This window comes from Geotrypetes seraphini, chromosome 17, assembly GCF_902459505.1.
Source record: "Geotrypetes seraphini chromosome 17, aGeoSer1.1, whole genome shotgun sequence".
Lineage (NCBI taxonomy): Eukaryota > Metazoa > Chordata > Amphibia > Gymnophiona > Dermophiidae > Geotrypetes > Geotrypetes seraphini.
This window is the reverse complement of record NC_047100.1, coordinates 30,038,943-30,061,512: the sequence shown is the minus strand read 5'-3', so window position 1 is coordinate 30,061,512 and position 22,570 is coordinate 30,038,943. Positions and strand designations below refer to the sequence as shown.

General features: G+C 44.6%; 1 protein-coding gene across 1 annotated transcript in view; it reads left to right on the top strand.

Moving 5' to 3' along the window:
* The window catches only part of BORCS6 (BLOC-1 related complex subunit 6), a 42,168-nt gene extending 21,178 nt beyond the window's left edge, over positions 1 to 20,990 (top strand). The window contains exon 4 of the mRNA XM_033926004.1: positions 14,101 to 20,990. Within this exon, the coding sequence (XP_033781895.1) occupies positions 14,101 to 14,226 (126 nt within the window). The 3' untranslated portion in view covers positions 14,227 to 20,990. The remainder of the gene's footprint in view (positions 1 to 14,100) is intronic.
* Positions 20,991 to 22,570: the final 1,580 nt, after the last annotated feature.

Sequence of the window (22,570 nt, the reverse complement as noted above, 5' to 3'; positions counted from 1 at the left end):
AGTGCAGGCTTGGGGGCAGCCCCTGATGGACCTGATGGCCACGGGTGGCAACGCCAAAGTGCCCCGCTTCTTCAGTCGTCGCAGGGACGGTCTGGCCGAGGGTCTGGATGCTCTGGTCCAGCAGTGGCCAACGGAGGGGCTGTTGTATGTGTTCCCTCATTGGCCGCTGGTGGGCAGAGTGCTTCTTCGCATTGTTCACCATCCGGGTTTGGTGGTGCTGGTGGCGCCGGATTGGCCTCGCCGTCCGTGGTATGCGGATCTGGTGAGGCACCTGGTAGCGAATCCTCTTCCTCTGCCTCTCTCGGACGACCTTCTGATGCAGGGTCCCATTCCCATGTTCGACCCGTCTCCCTTCTGTCTTACGGCGTGGCTCTTGAAAGGGGTCGCCTTAGCAAGAAGGGATATTCAGACAAGGTGATCTCTACACTGTTGGGGTCCCGGAGGCTTTCTACCTCTCGGGCTTATGTGCGGGTTTGGCGTCTCTTTGAGGAATGGTGTCGGGCGCGGGGAGTGACCTCTTTTCGCGCTTCTCTGCCTAACATTCTGGAGTTCTTGCAGGATGGCCTGGATAGAGGCCTGGCTTGGTCTTCTCTCCGGGTTCATCTTGCAGCCCTGTCGGTTTTTCGAGGGTTGGTGTCAGGTCAGCGTTTATCGGCTCTTCCTGATGTGATTCGGTTTTTGCGGGCGGCCAAGTTGCTTAGGCCTCCCCTACGGCCCTCGGTTCCCTCTTGGGATCTTAATCTGGTTCTCTCTGTTTTGGTGCGTCCGCCTTTCGAGCCCTTGGACGACTGTTCTTTGAAGGACCTTACTTTGAAGGCGGTCTTTTTGGTGGCCATTACTTCTGCTAGGCGTGTTTCTGAGCTGCAGGCTTTCTCTTGTAGGGCTCCCTTCTTGGAGTTTTCTAGGGAGCGGGTCGTCTTGCGGCCTGTTCCTTCCTTTCTGCCGAAGGTTGTTTCTCCTTTTCATGTCAATCAATCGGTGGTTCTCCCGGTCTTGGGTGGTCGGGAGGGCTCTTCTGAGCAACGGCAGCTGCGCAAGTTGGATGTCGGTCGGGTCCTTCGCTCTTATGTGCAGCGGACCCAGGAATTCCGGAAGTCCGATCATCTCTTTGTCCTCCTGGCGGGTCCTCGTCGGGGAGCTGGCGCTTCTAAGGCTACTATTGCGCGCTGGATCAAGGAGACGATTGCTTCCGCTTATCTTCTGAAACAGCAGCCTGTTCCGGAGTTTCTCAAGGCTCATTCCACTCGGGGTCAGGCGGCTTCTTGGGCTGAGTCGTCGCTCGTGCCTCCAGTGGATATTTGTAAGGCTGCGGTTTGGTCCTCCTTGCATTCCTTTGTTCGTCATTATCGGGTTGATGTGCAGGCGCGTCGGGACGCGGTGTTCGGTGAGCGTGTAATGGTATCGGCCCTTCGGGGGTCCCGCCCGTGAGAGGGACTGCTTTGGTACGTCCCATTCGTAAAGTTAACCTCTACTGGTCTGGAGAGTGCTAAAGAAGGAGAAATTAGGTTCTTACCTGCTAATTTACTTTCTTTTAGCTTCTCCAGACCAGTAGAGGTCCCCACCCTGTCTGTTGTTGTTGTTGTTGGGGCTGTTGCGCGGGCAGTTTTTGGTTTTTGCTGCGGGTTCTAGTATTTTTCTAGGGCCGGGGAGAATTGAAGAACAGCGGCTGTGGCTCGGCTGGCTTAGCTGGCGAGCTGTGGGGACATTCTTCCTTCGGGAATTTCTCCTCTGCATTTTCCAACAGCATTTTGGGTATGTTATTTGTTACTCCTTTCGGAGTATTGTTTTTTCTCTCTGTTGTTTTCCAGTTCTTGGTTCTGCTTGGCTATTCGGCAGACTGAGGGAAATAGAGAGGAGGGGCTAGGATATACTGTCCCAAAGTTTTGTTTTCAGTCTCCACCTGCTGGTCATGATTAGATATATACCCATTCGTAAAGTTAACCTCTACTGGTCTGGAGAAGCTAAAAGAAAGTAAATTAGCAGGTAAGAACCTAATTTCTCCTTACCACTGAAAGATAGCTGGAAAGCAATGACCACAAACGCTCACAGTCTAAGCAAAAAAGTTCATAATCTGCAAGCCCTCTTGTTAGAGGCAGACCCTGATATTAGAGACATGGTTTAGTGAATCCCATGGAATGCAAATATACCATGATATAATCTTTTTAGGAAGGACAGAGATGGTCAAAGAGGTGGAGGAGTTTCTCTCTATTTAAAGATTGATATCAAAGCGACTGAAATGCAGGGGACCTGGGGAGAGGAAAAAGCAATATGGATCGCTCTGAAAAGAGAAGATAGAACTTCTGTCTACTGACGTCTGACTCAATCACAGTAAATTGATAAGATCTGATTGCAGATATCTAAAAGTTTGGAAAGAAAGAAGGTGCTGCTGTTGGGTGATTTCAATCTTCTGGATGCGAACTTGAGTTTCATCTGCAGAATCGGAAAGAAGTAGGGGAGATTGTGGATACCTGTCAAGACAAATGGTGACAACCCCACGAGGGACAAAGCGATACTGGATCTGGTGCTCACAAATGGGAAGAGTATCACTAATTTTCTAGTGGGTGCCAACTTGTGAAGTAATCATCAAACAGCTAAAGTAGAACACAGCCACCCAAAACTGGATTTCAAACATACGGACTTTAGTAAAATGGGAGAGTGTTTAAAGGAAGAGCTCTTAGGATAAGAGAAGTTGAAAACAGTGGTCTGAGCTGAAAGCAATAAAAATGGCTACTGGCCTTTATGTGAAGAAAATAAAAACAAGAGAAAAGGGAAACTGATATGGTTACATAGTAACGTAGTAAATGACGGCAGATAAAGACCATCCAGTCTGCCTAACCATACATGCTCCATAAATTACTTACTTAGCTATTTCTAGGCCAGAAACCCAGAGCCCTGCCCGGTAGTGTGCTTAGGTTCCATCCACTGGAATCTCCATCAAAGCTCACTCCAGCCCATCTTAACCATCCCAGCCATCGAAACCCTCCCTAGCCCATCCTCAACTAAAAGTCCATCTATGGGACACAGGCGGTGCAAGCCTGCCCAGTACTGGCCTAAATTCCTTCAATGTATACCCATTATTTTCTGATTAGAGATCCTCTGTGTTCATCCCATGCTTGTTTGAACTCTGTCACCGTTTTCTTCTCCACCACCTCCTTCGGGAGCTCATTCCACGCATCAACCACACTCTCCGTAAAGAAGAATTTCCTAACATTACTCTTGAATCTACCACCCCTCAACCTCAAATTATGCCCTCTGGTGTTACCATTTTCTTTTCTCTGGAATAGATTTTGTTCTACTTTGATACTTTTCAAGTATTTTAACGTCTGAATCATATCTCCCCTGTCTCTCCTTTCCTAGACTTTGCTCTTTTAAGATCTGGACTGTCTATATAAAGGAACCCACAATCTAGCTTTTACCCCCAAATTATCAGAGCAAAATAATATAATGTCCTCTACTCCTCTCTCTACAGTATATAGATTTGATTTTTAGGGGATTGCAACAAACAAACCCTTTGAAGCTATCACAATAATCAGATTAGCCTGGTGACCTTTACTTTCCTCCCAGAACCCTAATTTACACCTAATTCAGATCAGATCATAGCATAGGATGCAGCAATACAAGCTAAATACTCGCACACTTGTATATTCTACCCTACTACAAGACAGATATAAGAACATATTTTTTGCTAGAATCTAAACTGAGATCATCTTTTCATATATCATAATTATATGATTTTTTTATGACGGATCTTTTAGGGAGAGGAGGAGATAGTGGATGCTGTGATTGGCCATTTGACTAAACTAAACTAAGCCTTGGGTTTGTATACCGCATCATCTCTACATTCGCAAAGCTCGACACGGTTAACAAGGGTTAGGGTAGAAAGGAACTCCAGTGAAAGGAAAAGACAAAATGAAGAGAAAATTTAGGACAGAGTAACCAGAGAGAGGAAGAGTTACATTTTTGAAAATAACCAGGTTTTCAGATGTTTACAGAAGATTTGGAGGGAGCTCAGATTCCTTTTTTTTTTTTTTTTTTTTTAATTCTTTATTTGGTTATTTGTTACAATACATTAATAACAAATATTCATGAATGACCACAACAAACTCAATATAGAGAACATAAAAAACTTAGGCAATTATCAACCGTGTCTTAGTCCACATTATCATGGTCGCCAGTACCTTTTTTTTTAAAAAAAGGAAAGAAAAAAGAATCAAATCCATCAATCTACCATCTAAAGACAGGCAAAATGGCATTTATATTTATATACATCATCCTCCAAAAATAAAATCAGTAATAGTAACTAAACTTTCAACAAAGGTTTCTGTTTAACAAAGTCTTCTAACTGGACTGGATCATAAAACACATATTTATCACTTCCATACGATATAAGGCATTTGCATGGAAATTTCAAAAAGAAAGTAGCTCCAACTGCCAAAACCTTAGGCTTTAGCTGAAGGAACTGCTTCCTTTTAAACTGAGTTTGTCTAGCGACGTCAGGAAAAATTATCACCCGTTGGCCACAAAACATTTCCTGTTTTTTCGCAAAATACAATTTTAAAATAGCTTGTTTTTCCAACTCTGTCTTAAAAGTCACAAGAAGAGTTGCACGTTTATCTATTGTATCTTTAGATGATTCTAGAAACTGCGAAACATTCAAACTATCAGGTGACACCATTTTGTCCATTTCACCTTCATTTGCCATAACCTTGGAATCTCTCGAGATGTAGTACAAATTATCAACTTCAAAAGCTTCCACATTATTATATTGTAGTATCTCTTTCAAATACATTCTCAAGAGTTCCATCGGAGACAGATAATGTGTGATTGGAAAATTTAAAATACGAAGATTTTTAACCTTGATAGAATTTTCCATTTTTTCTAATTTAGAATGCATCACCATACTATCCTTAATATTAGAAACAGCACTAGCTTGTAAAGTACTTACTACTTGATCCAATTTTTCAAACTTAACAGCTGTTTCACCAATTTTACCTTCTTGCTCTTTAATTTTCATTGTTATATCAGATGAAAATTGACACAAATCCGAAACAGTTTTTTGCAATGATGTCTCTATTCTATTAATGCTAAGCCAAATATCATTTAGAGTGATCACTTTATCCTTAGGGATAACAACTGAGCCTTGCCCAGTACTCATCTGTACTGGAATTAGTTCTTTAGCTTGCCCCAAGGATTGTCCTGAAACCTCCAGTTCAGATAATAAAGATAATTGTGGGGAAGAAGTTACTCCCTCTTTAAAAGGGAGAGGAGATACTTCTAACCCTAAGGAATAAGATGGTTGAGGAGGTGGTGATGGTTCCCCTGAGGATAGGGAGACAGCTTGAGTATCTAATGTTACCTGCTCTTCAACATGTGACAAACCAGGAAGCATAAGATGACGATCCATCGGGCCCGTCATTGTAGCAGATTGATTTGCTTTAACCTTCCTCTTGCCCATATTAAGGAATTAGATACCTCTGCTCCCTGGTCCTCTGGACTCCGAAGGGGCTCAAAAGGGGCAAGCCCCTTTAGCCACGCCCCTTCGGCTCGCGACCCGAGGCTCGCGACCGCGGGCCGCGTACCGCGGCTGAACCGGCAATTAAGGCTCCTCCGAAGGACCCTCTCAGCTGGCTGGAGCGGACAGCAGCGGGACTGCCTGTCCCGATGTTGGAGAAGTGCTGGCTGCACTGACGACAGGCTCCCTCCCGGCTGAACCGGCAATTAAGGCTCCTCCGAAGGACCCTCTCAGCTGGCTGGAGCGGACAGCAGCGGGACTGCCTGTCCCGATGTTGGAGAAGTGCTGGCTGCACTGACGACAGGCTCCCTCCCGGCTGAACCGGCAATTAAGGCTCCTCCGAAGGACCCTCTCAGCTGGCTGGAGCGGACAGCAGCGGGACTGCCTGTCCCGATGTTGGAGAAGTGCTGGCTGCACTGACGACAGGCTCCCTCCCGGCTGAACCGGCAATTAAGGCTCCTCCGAAGGACCCTCTCAGCTGGCTGGAGCGGACAGCAGCGGGACTGCCTGTCCCAATGTTGGAGAAGTGCTGGCTGCACTGACGACAGGCTCCCTCCCGGCTGAACCGGCAATTAAGGCTCCTCCGAAGGACCCTCTCAGCTGGCTGGAGCGGACAGCAGCGGGACTGCCTGTCCCGATGTTGGAGAAGTGCTGGCTGCACTGACGACCGGGAGCTCAGATTCCTAAGAGGGGAGGTAAGATTGTTCCAGAGCTCAGTGATTTTGAAAGTGAAGTTTTTGCTGCTTAGTGTACCTCATTGGAATGACTACAAGACGGCATTGTATTTTCCAAAACAGACAATATTTTTTATTGTTAGTATAATGGCTTACAAATTTATAGCAGCGGAGTCATAACAGAAAGAAATATATATTGTCAGTTCAGAATATGCAATGGAAAGTAACACTTACACTCATATGCCGAGCAGGGAGCTAGCACATCCTCCGGCATAAGCAGGTAAACTTCTCTGACCCTACTTGTGATGCTGAGGGGCCCTAGCAGTCCAGAAACAGAGGGCACTTCGGGAACTTCTTTTGTTCATGTCTTGAATCCTTATCACCTTGCTGAGGCTGATTTGTTTGTTATACAACACTGTATGTCTTCTGGATGGTGTCCTTGTAGACAGTCTTATGCAGCAAACTGAAACAAAGATGCAAGGGTGACATTCCAGCATCCTGGCCATGCCTGGATCCCATGGCTTGCTTTAGAGACAGGCACCAATCCCCCACATCCCTACTCCCCCTTCATCCTTCAGGGGTTGTTACTTGTTATGGGTGGTTTATGGCTTCTCAGGGTGCCTTGCATATGTCATACGGCACTGATAACAGCTCAGTACAAATGAACAATGGTCACCGAACCTTGGAGAAGTATCCTCCTTAGGAAGACAAGAACTAGGCCAGCAGGAGTATCATTTTCAAAAGGATACATGCGTTCATAGATTAGCGAAGTACATGCTGTTCCATTTGTAAAGAAAGGCTGCTTTAGACTGTGAGAAAATATGTGTTAAAATGGCTGTAGTGTCCAACATACATAAGGTAGTTCAGTATGTCCAGGTTTGTCCAGGTTATCCAACTCAAAAGGGAGGGAGGAACCTAGTTTTCCTACAAGGGAAACGCCTTTTTGAAAGGGAAAGGAAAGTTTCAGTTTTTGGGTAGATCAGGTGGAATTGGGGTTAGAGGAATTCCAAGAAAGAGGAATAAAAGGGGGGAGAATGCCGTGTAGGATCTTGAAAGTAAGGCAGGCACATTTGAAGTGGACTCTGGAGATTATCGGGAGCCAGTGGAGCTTGGACAAAAGTAGTGAGACGTGGTCGAATTTGCTTTTTGCGAAGATAAGCTTAGCAGCGGCATTTTGAATCCGCTGGAGTCTTTGAAGGTTTTTCTTTGTTAGGCTTAGGTAGATAGAGTTGCAATAGTCTAGTCTGGAAAGGATGGTGGATTGGACAAGGACGGCAAAGTGTTTTTGATGGAAACAGGTTCTCACTTTCCTTAGCATATGAAGGCTTTAGAAACATTTTTTTATTAGGGAGTTGAGGTGATCGTTGAAGGAAAGTGTTGAGTCAATGATGACTCCCAGAATTTTACTTGAGTATTCAAGATGCAAGGTGGGGGCCAGAGGACAGTGGGATGGAGGTTGGCAGTTGGTCCAGTTTTGGGCCGAGCCAGAGAAGTTTTGTTTTGGATTCGTTCAGTTTCATCTGCATAGTGTGGGCCTAGGATTGAAGGTTTGAAATACATGAGGATATGTTCGCAGAGAGCTTGGTGAGGTTCCGATCGGTCTCAAGGAGGACAAAGATGTCATCTGCGTAAGTGTAAAGTGTTTCAAGGGGGGAGAGATGGAGGAGTTTGAGGGAGGACATATAAATGTTGAAAAGGATAGGAGAGAGAGGTGAGCCTTGTGGGACTCCACAGATTGAGTTCCAGGGGGAGGAAGAAATGCCCTTCATGTTGACTGTGTAGGAGCGGGAGCGTAAGAACTTCGAGAACCAGTCAAGGACTGTGGAGTTAATGCCTATCTTGGTGAGTTGGTAAAGTAGGATTTCATGATGGACAACATTAAAAGCTGCAGAGAGGTCGAATTGAAGAAGGACTGCGAACTTGTTGCGAGAATGGAGATGTTGAACTTTTGAGATTGAGGAGGTCAGAAGGGATTCGGTGCTGAAGTTGGCGCGGAAGCTGTATTGGTAGGATAGCAGAATGGTGAATTTTTCAAGGTAGGAATATAGTTGAGTGGATATGATGGATTCTAGCATCTTGGTAAGGAGAGGAATGTTTGCTATTGGACGGTAATAGCTGGATGGGTAAGTTGGGGGAGGGTTCATACATACATACCAGAGCAGCAAAGATCCGCCCTGGGGAAGCAAGTAAAACCCACACCTCTGAGCCTAAGGTAAGTGCCCATAGTATACACAAAAAAACAGGAGTCACACTAACGGGGATAGGCATCTCATCACAAATTTGGAGAGCAATGTATGTTAATGCACACAGCTTGGGCAACAAAATCCTGGAACTAGAAACAGAGATAAGGAATGCTGACCTTGACATAGTAGCGATATCCGAGACCTGGTTCACGGACTCGCATGGGTGGGATAGAAACATAGAAATTGACGGCAGAAAAGGGCCATAGCCCATCGAGTCTGCCCATACCAGTGACCCTCTCCCTGATTCTTACTCTCCTAGAGATCCCACATGAATATCCCATTTCCTCTTGAAATCTAACACGCTGCTGGCCTCAATCACCCGCTGAGGCAGCTCGTTCCAATGATCGACCACCCTCTCGGTGAAGAAGTACTTCCTAGCATCACCCTGAAATTTCCCTCCTCTGATTTTCAGCGAATGTCCTCTGGTTACCGAGGGCCCCGTAAGACTGAAGATATCATCTTTCACCACTATACGCCCAGTAATATACTTGAAGGTTTCAATCATGTCTCCTCTCTGTCTTCGCTCCTCCAATGAGTTACATCCGCAGTTTTTTTAACCTTTCTTCATACGTGAGATCCCTGAGCCCCAAAACCATCCTGGTAGCCATTCGCTGAACCGACTCAATTCTCAACACATCTTTTCGGTAGTGTGGTCTCCAGAATTGAACACAATACTCGAGATGAGGTCTCACCATGGATCTGTACAGTGGCATTATTACTTCAGGTTTTCTGCTGACAAAACCCCTACGGATACAGCCCATCATTTGTCTTGCCTTGGACGAAGCCTTCTCTACTTGATTGGCAGCCTTCATATCGTCGCTAATGATCACTCCTAAATCACGTTCCATCGTGGTCCTGGACAAGGTTTCACCATTTAGTGTGTAAGTTCTGTGTGGATTTTTTTTGCCTAGATGCATTATTTTACATTTTTTAGCATTGAAGCCTAGCTGCCAAGTTGATGACCACTGCTCGAGCTGTCTTAGGTCCTGCGTCATAAAGTCAGGCACACTGCTTTTGCCAACTATGTTGCATAGTTTGGCATCGTCGGCAAACAGTGATACTTTTCCTCTAAGTCCTTGGGTTAAATCTCCTATGAATAAATTAAATAGAATCGGCCCTAAGACGGAGCCCTGAGGTACTCCACTCATCACTGCTGACGTTTTGGAGGGGGTACCGTTTACCATCACCCTTTGAAGCCTACCATCTAGCCAATCCTTTACCCATGTAGTGAATGTATCCCCTAATCCCATTGATTTTAGTTTGTTCAACAGCCTGCGGTGTGGGACGCTATCAAAAGCTTTGCTGAAGTCCAAATATATCACGTCAAGGGACTCACCGGCATCCAGATGTCTGGTCACCCAATCAAAGAAGTCAATCAGATTAGATTGGCAGGACCTTCCCCTGGTAAATCCGTGTTGATGTGGATCACGTAAACTTTCTTCGTCTAGAATTTTGTCAAGTTCCTGTTTGATCAGTGTTTCCATGAGTTTGCACACTATGGATGTAAGACTCACCGGTCTGTAATTTCCTGTCTCTGTTCTGCATCCCTTTTTGTGGAGTGGAATTACGTTAGCTGTTTTCCAGTCTAGGGGTACTTTTCCCGTGCGCATGGAAAGATTGAAGAGTACAGATAGTGGTTCAGCCAGAACTTCATTCAGCTCTCTGAGTACCCTGGGGTGTAGATTGTCTGGCCCCATGGCTTTGTCAACTTTGAGTCTTGAAAGTTCGTGGTAGACGCTACTAGGTGTAAATTCGTAATCGCGAAACAGGTCATTTTGGCTGTCTCTTATTTGTAGTTGTGGACCATCTCCTGGCGCTTCACAGGTGAATACTGAGCAGAAGTATTCGTTTAGCAGTTCTGCCTTGGTAGTATCAGATTCTGCGTAGTTTCCATCTGATTGCCTAAGGCGTTCTATTCCATTTTTGTTTCTCTTCCTGTCGCTAATGTACCTAAAGAAGGATTTGTCCCCTTTTTTAATGTTCCGTGCTAGATCTTCCTCTGTTTGAAGTTTGGCTTCCCTGACTGCCTTTTTGACAGCCTTAGATCTGGCCAGATAGTCTTCTTTTGCCTCCCTTTTCCCAAGATGTTTGTAGTTGATAAATGTTTCTTTTTTCATTTTAATGAGGTCCGAAATTTCCTTGTTGAACCATTGTGGTTTTTTGTTTCTCCGGCGTTTGCTTACTGTTTTTACGTATCGGCTAGATATGGTTATACCAGGCTACAATCTACTTTGTCGGGACAGAGAGGGCAAATTAGGAGGGGGGGTAGCACTATACACTAAGGATAATATCAAAACTACCAGGATCACAGAGGTTAGATACACAGGGGAATCACTTTGGGTAAACCTGGCCAGAGGGAATGAAAAATGCCTTTACCTCGGTGTGGTATACAGGCCTCCGAGACAACAGGAAGACAAAGACAAGGAATTGATTGAGGACATAGAAAACATCACTTTGCGTGGTGACATAGTACTGTTAGGGGACTTCAACATGCCAGACGCAGACTGGAACACCCTCTCCGCGACTACGAGTGGTAGCAGAAGAATATTAACCTCCATTAAGGGTACACAATTCAAACAAATGGTATTAGAGCCCACCAGGGAAAAGGCAATACTGGTACTCACAAATGGAGACAGTGTCTCGGAAGTATCAGTGGGAGAAACGCTGGCTTCCAGTGACCACAACATGGTATGGCTCAACCTCGGGAAAGGATTCTCTAAATCAAACACAGCGACGAGGGTCCTCAACTTTAGGGGCGCAGATTTCGACCACATGAGAGACTTTGTCCATCAGGAGCTGCAAAACCATGCAGAAACGGACAATCCGGAAACTATGTGGTCAAATCTAAAATCCATCCTGAACGAAGCATCTAGCCGCTATAAAAATACAGTAAGCAAACGCCGGAGAAACAAAAAACCACAATGGTTCAGCAAGGAAATTTCGGACCTCATTAAAAAGAAAAAAGAAGCATTTATCACCTACAAACATCTTGGGAAAAGGGAGGCAAAAGAAGACTATCTGGCCAGATCTAAGGCTGTCAAAAAGGCAGTCAGGGAAGCCAAACTTCGAACAGAGGAAGATCTAGTACGGAATATTAAAAAAGGGAACAAATCCTTCTTCAGGTACATTAGCGACAGGAAGAGAAACCAAAGATGGGATAGTATGCCTTAGGCAATCAGACGGAAACTACGCAGAATCTGATAATACCAAGGCAGAACTGCTAAACGAATACTTCTGCTCAGTATTCACCTGTGAAGCACCGGGAGCTGGTCCACAACTACAGATAAGAGACAGCCAAAATGACCTGTTTCATGATTACGAGTTTACACCCAGTAGCGTCTACCACGAACTTTCAAGACTCAAAGTAGACAAAGCCATGGGACCTGACAATCTACACCCCGGGGTACTCAGAGCTGAGTGAAGTTCTGGCTGAACCACTATCCGTGCTCTTCAATCTTTCCATGTGCACAGGAAAAGTACCCCTAGACTGGAAAACAGCTAACGTAATTCCACTCCACAAAAAGGGCTGCAGAACAGAGACAGAAAATTACAGACCGGTGAGTCTTACATCCATAGTGTGCAAACTCATGGAAACACTGATCAAACAGAAACTCGACAAAATTCTAGACGAAGAAAATTTACGTAATCCACACCAACACGGATTTACCAGGGGAAGGTCTTGCCAATCAAATCTGATTGACTTCTTTGACTGGGTGACCAGTCATCTGGATGCCGGGGAGTCCCTGGATATATTTGGACTTCAGCAAAGCTTTTGATAGCGTCCCACACCGCAGGCTGTTGAACAAACTAAAATCGATGGGATTAGGGGATACATTCACTACATGGGTAAAGGATTGGCTAGATGGTAGGCTTCAAAGGGTGATGGTAAACGGTACCCCCTCCAAAACGTCAGCAGTGACGAGTGGAGTACCTCAGGGCTCCGTCTTAGGGCCGATTCTATTCAATTTATTCATAGGAGATTTGACCCAAGGACTTAGAGGAAAAGTATCACTCTTTGCAGACGACGCCAAACTATGCAACATAGTAGGCAAAAGCAGTGTTCCGGACTTTATGACGCAGGACCTACGGCAGCTGGAACAGTGGTCATCAACTTGGCAGCTAGGCTTCAATGCAAAAAAATGTAAAGTAATGCACCTAGGCAAAAAAAATCCACACAGAACTTACACACTAAATGGTGAAACCTTGTCCAGGACCACGGTGGAACGTGATTTAGGAGGGGTCATTAGCGATGATATGAAGGCTGCCAATCAGGTGGAGAAGGCTTCGTCCAGGGCAAGACAAATGATGGGCTGCATCCGTAGGGGTTTTGTCAGCAGAAAACCTGAAGTCATAATGCCACTATACAGATCCATGGTGAGACCTCATCTCGAGTATTGTGTTCAATTCTGGAGACCACACTATCGGAAAGATGTGTTGAGAATTGAGTCAGTTCAGCGAATGGCTACCAGGATGGTCTTGGGGCTCAGGGATCTCACGTATGAAGAAAGGCTAAAGAAACTGCGGATGTACTCACTGGAGGAGCAAAGAGAGAGGGGGGACATGATTGAGACCTTTAAGTATATCACGGGGCGTATAGAGGTGAAAGATGATATCTTTAGTCTTACAGGGCCCTCGGTAACCAGAGGACACTCGCTGAAAATCAGGGGAGGGAAATTTCAAGGTGATGCTAGGAAGTACTTCTTCACCGAAAGGGTGGTCGATCATTGGAACGAGCTGCCTCAGCAGGTGATTGAGGCCAACAGCGTGTCAGATTTTAAGAGAAAATGGGATATTCACGTGGGATCTATAGGGGAGTAAAAGTCAGGGAGTGGGTCATTGGTATGGGCAGACTCGATGGGCTATGGCCCTTTTCTGCCGTCAATTTCTATGTTTCTATGATGGTGTGGAGGGATCTAGATCAGGTTTTTTCAGTAGTGGGGTTAAGGAGATATGGCCCATTTCTGGGGAGAATAGACCCGAATGGAGGGCAGAATTTATGAGAATGGTAAGAGATGAGATGGCCTGAGGGAGAGTGTTCTCGTAAAGGTAGGCGGGGAATGGATCCAAGGTACAGTTGCAGGATTTCATTTTGAGGCAGAGATTATGACCAGGGATTCAGAAACTAGTTCGAAGGAAGACCAGGATCTGTTGGCTGGGATGGGGTAGGAGTCTATTAGGATAGGGTTGGGGTCGATTGGAATCAAAGATTTGTAGGAGATTGCAGGTGGGAAGGAGCGCCTCAAGGTGGAGACCTTATCGCTGAAGAACTTTGCTAGAGAATCGGCTGATGAGGAGGAGGGGAGGATGGAGTCATTTTTGGAAGTTAAGGAACGCCTTTATCTGCCATCATGTTTCTAGTTCAGTATCTAATCTATGCATTTGTATTCCATTTAACCAATTAGCTCAAGATCAAGTACAAAATATCTAGAAAATCATCAGGATAAAACCATACATTACAGATTGCTTATGAGAAAAGTTTGAACTGCCTTTTTAAGAGCTAGCTAAGCTTCTTTACCGCTACTAATGACTGTGAAGTCAATTCAGAGTGGTTTGCATGAGCTTCAGTAAAGGTGATATGCAAGAAAGAAAAAGTCTTATCCTCCAGTTTGGCTTTGTGTGAAGGTCAAATTTTGTTTTTCTCTCTGCCTGATACTCTCTTCTTTTCCCCCAGGGGATGTATACTTTGATAGCACGGTGTGAAGAGTTGGATGGATCCATGCAGCCCATTCACGACTTGGCAAAACAGATACGGGAGCTTAAGCGGACCCTGGAAATATTTGAAACTCTATGCAAATAACCAAGAGTGGGCAACATTGAATGACTCTTAGCTGGTGCCATAGTGTGAAACTCATTTTAGACTGCTCTGAAGATTTCAAATGATCATTTGGCATAGCCAGAGCTGGTTTGGCAAGGTGAACTTATACAGTTTCAGCTACCCAGATATTGTTATGCTTCTCAGTGGTATCAGAGCTATGATGAATCTGCATCTAAACTCTCATGCATTTTTTGCTCAATGACTGCTTTACTAACGGAAGGTCTTTTGAGTTGTCAGCAAAAGAATTGATGATAAAATACAGTTGAGTAATCTTATCTCCAAATTAAAATGTCAGCTTTGACAGCTTGGCATTTTAACTTCGAGTCCTAAATTTTAGGCAGCTAGACATGCAACTTTTTAACCAAATGTAAGACCCTAAGTTTTTGGTTGAATAAGTCCAAAGCACTTAAGTTTATGAAAGTCTGGGCTAAGTAGCATTTTTCTGTTACTCCAATTTTGCTCTCCTTTTTAGGAATCTAAATTTTAGGTAGACATCAAAAGAGCTGATATTAGGAGTTGAACTCACAAAGTGAGGTACCTAAATCCTTGAAATTGAGCACTGATAATGGGGCATGTGGGTGCTGATGGAGGGGTGAGTATTGGCTGGGAAAGTGTTTGAAGAGGTGTATACCAATAAATCATATTAAAAGTGGGAATATGGTGCATTAATGTTGGAAGTATCAATTGCTTTGCAAGCTGCCACTATTGTTGGTTTCTCTTTACTGACTGTTTTCTTCTGGATTTTGCAGCAGGTCCTTTTGTGGCATTGATAGTTCTGCTTCATTGTTCAATACAGGCTCTCCAGCGGAAAACAAGAGCTGTGTCAAAAGGGCTTAGAGCTTCTTTTTCTACATCCAGTGACTAAGGTTCTCTTTCCATCTTTTTTTGGAGTCATGGAAAACTGTCTTGTCCATTTCAGCAGAATAATCACTATTGTGGCCATAATTTAGAGAGAGCGCGTTTGCTAGAATCATTCTTGATTAATTTATTTAATCACACATAAGTGAAATGAGAAAAGTATGTCATCACTGTGCTTACTCTGTATCCCTATGGAGTGATATGATGGTTTAAGCAAATGACTTAACCGTGCATGTGATCCATGCCAAAGAATCATTCCTGGCCCAAATATTCTGAAGAATCCTCACCATGTACCAGACAGCAATTGCATGGTCTTTGCTCAAGAGCAGTAAAAAAAACCTCTGCAAGATGTGGCCCACCATGGTTTATGCTGCTATATTATGACCAACAAATATTCTAATGCAATAGGTATGTCATTCTGGACATTAGGGTATTTCCTTACCCTCTCCCCCATGCTCACAAGCCATGTGGAAGGAGCCTATTTCAGTTTTTCAACTCCTCCTCCTTCTCCAGAGGACTCTGCTGTCCCCTTCTGTTTTTCCTGCTGCTTGCAAACCGGAAGGTGCATGTTTGATCTGCTCTGTATGTTTCTTGATTACTTTGGGTATATTTTTGTGGCTTTCAGTGCACCAAGGCTCCCGAATGTACAGGAAAGCTGTGATTGCGGGAAGGAGCAAACTGAAGTCTGCAGCCAGCAGGTTAATCCTTTGGGGACCTGTTTGGTCAGCCTGCAAAAAACTTTGTGGATCTCGGGGTCCATATCTGTAGTAGCTTAGCTCAGCTCGCTTACTTGAATTGCAGGGGCTTAAGCACAGGCTGTTAGGCATCTGTAGGTGGCTTAGCAGGGCTCTTCAGGGTGCTAGCTGTGATTTTCTTTTTCCTCCCCATATCCCATTCGCATGTACGGTTCCGCAGGGATTGAGAATCAGTCTGACTTCGGTCTGACTGGAAGCTGAAGATCTCAGCGTTTGGAGGACTGACTGAATGAGGCAGGGATTCTTCTCCAGATCCTACTTAGAGATGAGGCAGGCTGCAGCACCTTCAGCACACGTCACAGAGAGTAAGCCTATTACAGCCTATGGGCAAAATCAGGGGGGGGGGTCTGAAAAACTATTTTTGAAGGTTTCTGCCACATCCTGCATGGTCCCCCATCTCTAAAATCCAAGTTTTAAAACTTTATTTAAGCCATGTTTGAGCCTTTTTTGGCGCTAAAACACTGCCGTGCTGGCCATCTTGGATTTTTCAGAATTCTCCAGATCCTTGAAATCACCTGATTTTGTCTCAAAACTGGCAGGGATGGAGTCCTAAGACTCTTACCCTAATTCATGCCAGTTTTGCACTGGAAGGGTTCCAGAAGAGCACCCTTGCATGTGTCGCACAGCACATGGGGGTGCGTCGGGCTTAGCCTCCCTTATGGTCTCTAGGGCTGAGGGGCCTGCCTTCTGAGAGGAAATTCCTCCTGGAGCCCCGGATCAGCAGCATACCTAAACACAAGAGCTTGGAAGCTGCAGAGCCTAAAAGATGTAAGGTGGAGTTACCTAAAGTAGACTCAGTGATGTCTAGTAAAGCCTTTTCTCTTGAATTTGTTAAATTGATGTGGAGAGCTTATTTGGATGGCTGGGTTCCTTCTATGAGGTCTGGCAGTGAGCCAGGAGTTGCACAAGTGGGTTTGGGCTCGCAGGGCACTTCAGGGCCATTGGCTGAAGCTGACCAGGATCCTGAGGATCTTTCTGACAGGGTCTCGGAAGGCGAGGGATCTGTTTATATTCCCTTGCTGTCACAGAGCAGGTCTTCTCTGCTGAGTGATATAGGGTCGTAAACAGGAGCAAGAAGTGGGCACCCTCACAGTAGGCCAGCTGTTCAAGCCTTCATCATTATTAGAGCTTATTACTGACTTCTTGTGAGGGTTGCAGTTAGACTCCCAGCAGACTCCTTCCACTCAGTATTCTATACTGAGTGGAGTGAGAACGTAGTCCATGTCTTTTTCCTGATATGAGTGTTTTAGTCATGGAGCACTGGAATACTCCGAAGGGCCCTTTAAAAGTAGTCACGACAATGACTAGGCTGTACCCTCTGGTTGCTCATGTAACTAAGCGCACGTACTTGCTAAGTGGGGGAGGTGTAGTATTAAAGGATACGTAGGTTTGAAGAGTAGACGTGGTCCTAAAAAGGCAGTTCAAAGCTTTGGCCTTAGGGATCAAAACAACTGCAGCAGCCTGTTTTATGGCATGCGCTTGTCATAGCAGAATGCTTGGGCTCACTCTGTCAGAGGATGAACCATTCCCCCAACTTATGCTACCAGGGGTGGATTATGTGGCCGATGATTTCTACGACAGGGTCATGAGCAAAGTCTCAGCTTATTCAGTTTCAGCCTGTAGAATGCTTTGGATCAGGTGGGGAGGGGGGAGATTCCACCATTCCTCAGAAAGGGTCTGTACAATCTGATGGTCAGTGTGGCAGATCATTGGCCAAAATTTCTGACAGACTGCAAACCTCTAGAGGTTTTAGGCAATCTAATTTTTGTATTTCTATGCGGTTTTGAAAGTATTCAGAGATCCTATCAGGGGGGTCAAGACAGAGATTCATAGGACCTCGGCGAACCCAAGCCTCCAGTCCTTATCCCTCCGCAACCTCCCAAAAGGCGCAATGACACCAAGGCCAACGTTTTCCCCCTGAGGTTAGGAGAAAGGCTCTCGGTATATGCAGAGGTGTGGGAGCAGATTGCAGACTGCTGTAGATCATTCAAGAAGAGTACAAGCTTGAGTTTACCCATAACCTAACTGATCGGTTTGTGGACTTCTGGGTGGGGCGCCCAGAAAGATCTGCAACAATTCATTGATTGTTAAAAATTCAAGCCATTAAGCTGGTGCTGCTGGAAAAATTGAGTTCAGGCAGATACTCCATGTTCTTCATAGAACCCAGGAAGGATCTCACACACGTCAACAAGGCCTTGATGGTTTCCTGCTTTCAAATGGAAATTATGCAGTCAGTTATTGCAGCGGTGGCTCCAGGGAATTTCTAGTTTTCCTAGACTTGACTGAAGCCTATCTGCACATTCCCATTCTTCCACAACACAGGAGATTCTTGAGATTCCATGTGGTGAAGAGATATTATCGGTTCTCGGTGCTTCCCTTTGGATTAGGAACAGCACCCCACATGTTCACAAAAGTGAAGGTGGTGATAGCAGCGCATCTCTGCAGGGCAGGATTGCAAGTGCATCTATATCTAATCAGAGCTCCGTTGTTTATAAGAAGGAACAAGCAGTGGCTCAAGTTAATCCAGGTTTTACAGAGCCTGGGTTGGAAAGTAAATTTTCAAAAGAGCCAGGCGCACTCAGATAATGGACATGATGGCAGGCCAGCTCCATCTATGTTACACTATCTCAAAGTACTAGTCTCCTTGGCAGCCACTATAGATGTGGTCACCACAAATGGACTCTTTTCAATGACTCTCCCGTAGACTCAGGAATCCCACCACATTATGAGCTGATGGTTCTGTCCATGATTGTTATTACCGGGCATGCCCTCAGAATAACTTAGTGGGGGATCTTCACAATGGATGCCGGCCTGTTTGGCTGAGGAGGTCATTGCAATGGACACCCAGACCAGGGGTAGTGCTTTCCCTCTCAGAGAAAGTGGTCCATAAACAGACTAGAGCTTTGGGGCCATCCGACTGGTGTTACAGAAGCTGGAGAAGAGTCTGGAAGGACAGGTGGTCCGAGTCTTTTCAGATAATACTACAGTAGTGGCATATGTCAATCGCCAAAGAGGTTCCAAGAGTGTGCAGCAGAGCCTGGAGGGCCCAGTGGTCATAGAAGATCTGGATCGCTTTGGTCTTATGACATGGTTCTTGAGCGTGCAGCGTTAAAACACAAAGAATACTCAGAGATAGTCATTGCTACTCTCCTCAGAGCCAAAAGCCTATGATGATCTCCGCTTGTGTTAAAGCATGGGAGACATTTCAACACTGGTGCACGAAAGAGAAGGTGGAGCCATTTAGTGCTCCAATCATGGTGGTGCTAGCTTTCTTCCAAGTAGGTCTCGACAAAGGCCTTGCAGTGTCAACACTCAGAGTTCAAGTGGCGGGCCTCTCATGCTTCAGAGTTCAAGGATGTAAAGCTCCCCTGGCTTCTCGTCCTGAAATAGCCAGATTCCTAAAGGGGGGGCACTAAGGCTTAGACTACCAATAAAACAACCATTTCCATCTTGGTATCTTGATATGGTTTTGCACAGCCTTTGTCAAGCTCCATATGAGCCTATTCAGGTGGTGTTCTTGTTGGATCTTACGTCAAGACCATTTTCCTCACGGCAATTACATCAGCAAAATGAATCTCAGATATGCAGGCCCTGTCATGCAGGGAGCCCTTCCTCAAGATGATGGAGGTGGAAGTTTCCATGTGCACGGTCCCATCCTTTTTGCTGAAGATTGCCAGTGTTCCAGACCACAGACTGCAGTATGAGAAAGCTGGATGTGATGAGAGTTCTATTTTATCTAGAAGTCACCAATAAGTTCTGACTGTCGGACCATCTTTCTGTGCTTACCAGTCAGACTAGATGCAGTAGACGGGTGTCTAAGGCGACCATTTCAAAATGGATTTGAATGGATATTTCATTAGTTGCCTTGAAAGCACATGTCACAAGAAGCATAGACCCTTCATGGATGGAAGCTTGGATGATTTGCCAGAGAGCTTTTTAGATCAGTAACCTGGTCCACTCTGTATACTTTTTCCAAGTTCTATAGAGTGGACGTGGCAGCACAGTGTTACGAGCAAACGCAGAGAGGTTCCACCCTAGATCTCTGGGACTGCTTTTGTATGTCCAGATGACACACTTATTGCACTAGAAAAAGAGATTAGGTTTTTACTGCCTTCCTACCGTCTGTATCAGGAAGTTCGAGTCAAAATTGAGATTTTAGATGTCAGACTTCAAGGGTATGAAGAATAATATATTGCTATAACACATTGGAGAATGTGTGAACTCCATAAATGTTTCTGATTAGTATGGTTGTTTCAATTGTTCGATTAAATTGTTTAATACGTTTGTTATACTTTCAGAGCAGTACAGATTTGTAGTTCAGGGAGTCTCCCTGTATCCCTCCTATGTTTCTATATAGGGCTTTCACCTACTTAAGTACAAACTGAAAGGGGTAGCAGAGCCTTCTGAAGAAGGAGGAGGAGTTGAAAACCTGGAATGAATTACTACTGTATGGTTTGCGAACATGAGAATACCCTCATTTCCAGAATGACACATCTATCTACTAGAAAAGATAAAGTGGACACAGTATCCCCTAATGGATTCTATGATACTTTTGCTTATAATAGTTACACAGTATTGCCCTCCGACTGCAGTAATGTTCACTTGGGCTGAAAGGTTTGGCTGGGTGTGTGCAAATTTTTTCTCACATGAGTGACAAGTTCAGTTTTCCAGATTTCTAAGTATTTTTGTGAGCAACCGTGTAAAATCTACAGAATATGTGGAGCGGGATCCCTATGTCTAACTTCATTTCCACTGGCAGTAGCCTTGCGCCAGGAAGCAGCAGAGAGAATTTGGACCCGAAACTCATTTAAATGTATTCAGGCTTAACCAAGATTTTCCTGTTCTAGCTATCAAGAAATTACTCAAGAGGATGGGAGAAATACATTGCAATAGATTCCCAGCTTTCCTTATTGCCTGTTAATATTGTGAAATCAGCTTTTCTGATGTAAGAGCTGCTGTATGGAATTTTGCTTAAAATAAGCTTATTACAAAATACTGTAGAATGGAAAATGACCTTGGCATTTTATTGCCTGGTGTTGCTGTGTGTACAGACAGAATTTGAAATAATTGACTTTTTTTATTTAGAATATTTGTTGCAAATTAACATTTTATAATAAAATTTCTTAAACAGCTCTTTGAAATACAGCTTTCTTTTTTGGACTTCCCCCTACAGTATATAAACAAACCAGGTCTTCAAGCTTTTACTGCTGTCACTGAGCACTTATTAACACATGCCTCTGTTTCAGTAGTGAAAATGCATCAACTAAGCTCACTGCTGCCTATGTACAGTGACAGACAGGACCTGTCATGATCAAAAATTCTGCATTCAAAGCAGGGCAGGTTCCAGAACCTGAGAATTTACCCTATTATTCCTTGCTTGTTCCAAAAGGTAGGCCTGAGTCTGTTTCAGTTATCGAGTCACCAGAGAAACAAAGAATCAACGAGAAGAGCAAGATCCTGAGGAAACACTGGGATCTCACTGAGAAGCTGAATAAATGCTCTGCAGGTGAACACAGAGAGAGAGAGGGTGGATCCAGCTTAGCACTCCAAATCTGCCAGAACCTCCAAGCCTGCAGAAGGGTATCTTCCAAGGAAAAGACTCTCTATTTCTGTCCAGGTAAAGCAGCTCCAACAAAAAGCTTCAAGAGGGTCAGGTATTTAAACTATGGTTGAGTCTTGGGGGGGGGTCTTTCAGAGGAGGAATTGCAGGATAACAAGAGGGAGGATGGTAGCCAGGAAGTGATGAAGAAATGTTGGTAGACCTGGCGGAATATGATTTAACCCCTGGGGATATAGAAGGGCAGATGGATTGCACCCCAGAGCTAGATGACGTCATGGAAGAGGAATGCATGTATGATTGGTATAGGAATTTGGATCCTGAATGATTCTGTGCACTCTGTGTGTAAAGTATGAACATAAAGAAGGAGACACTAGGAAACATGGGATTCAGGACCAACTGAATTGTCTAGGGAGGCAAGTTTCCACTCGCACAGTTTCTGGCTAGTACTTAAGAGCAGTGCTGCGAGAGTGTCATAAACTAAACTAACTAAACCAGGGGTCTCAAAGTCTCTCCTTGAGGGCTGCAATCCAGTCGGGTTTTTCAGGATTTCCCCTATGAATATGTATGAGAGCTACATGCATGCACTGCTTTCAATGCATATTCATTGGGGAAATCCTGAAAACCCGACTGGATTGCGGCCCTCAAGGAGGGACTTTGAGATCCCTGAACTAAACTAAAGCTTAACTTGTATACTGAGTCATCATTCTGAGACTCAGTTTACAGCAATTAAATAAACAGGGAATGATTTACAAATGATAAATAGAAGATAATAGCAAAATTTCAAAATAATTAATTTACGGAAAAATTGAAATGAACTGGAACTCCTTAAAAAAAAGGGGAGATCATTCCAGAGTTGAGAGTTTAAAGACCAAAGATTGAAGATCTTGACTCCTTTAATCCCTTTTTTAGAAGGAAGGGAGAGTTTAAATTGTTGGATACCTCTTGCAAAGGAGAATCGGTAAACATTCCAAAATAAAGGAATAAGAGGATTAAAGATACCGTGTAGAATTTTAAAAGAAATACAAGCGCATTTAAATTGTCATAAAGAAGGGGACAAGGGCAGTATCCCCATCCAGAACTTATATTATCCCAGGTCAAGCAGGAAGCATATTTTCACATATGGGTGACATCATCCACGGAGCCCCGGTACAGA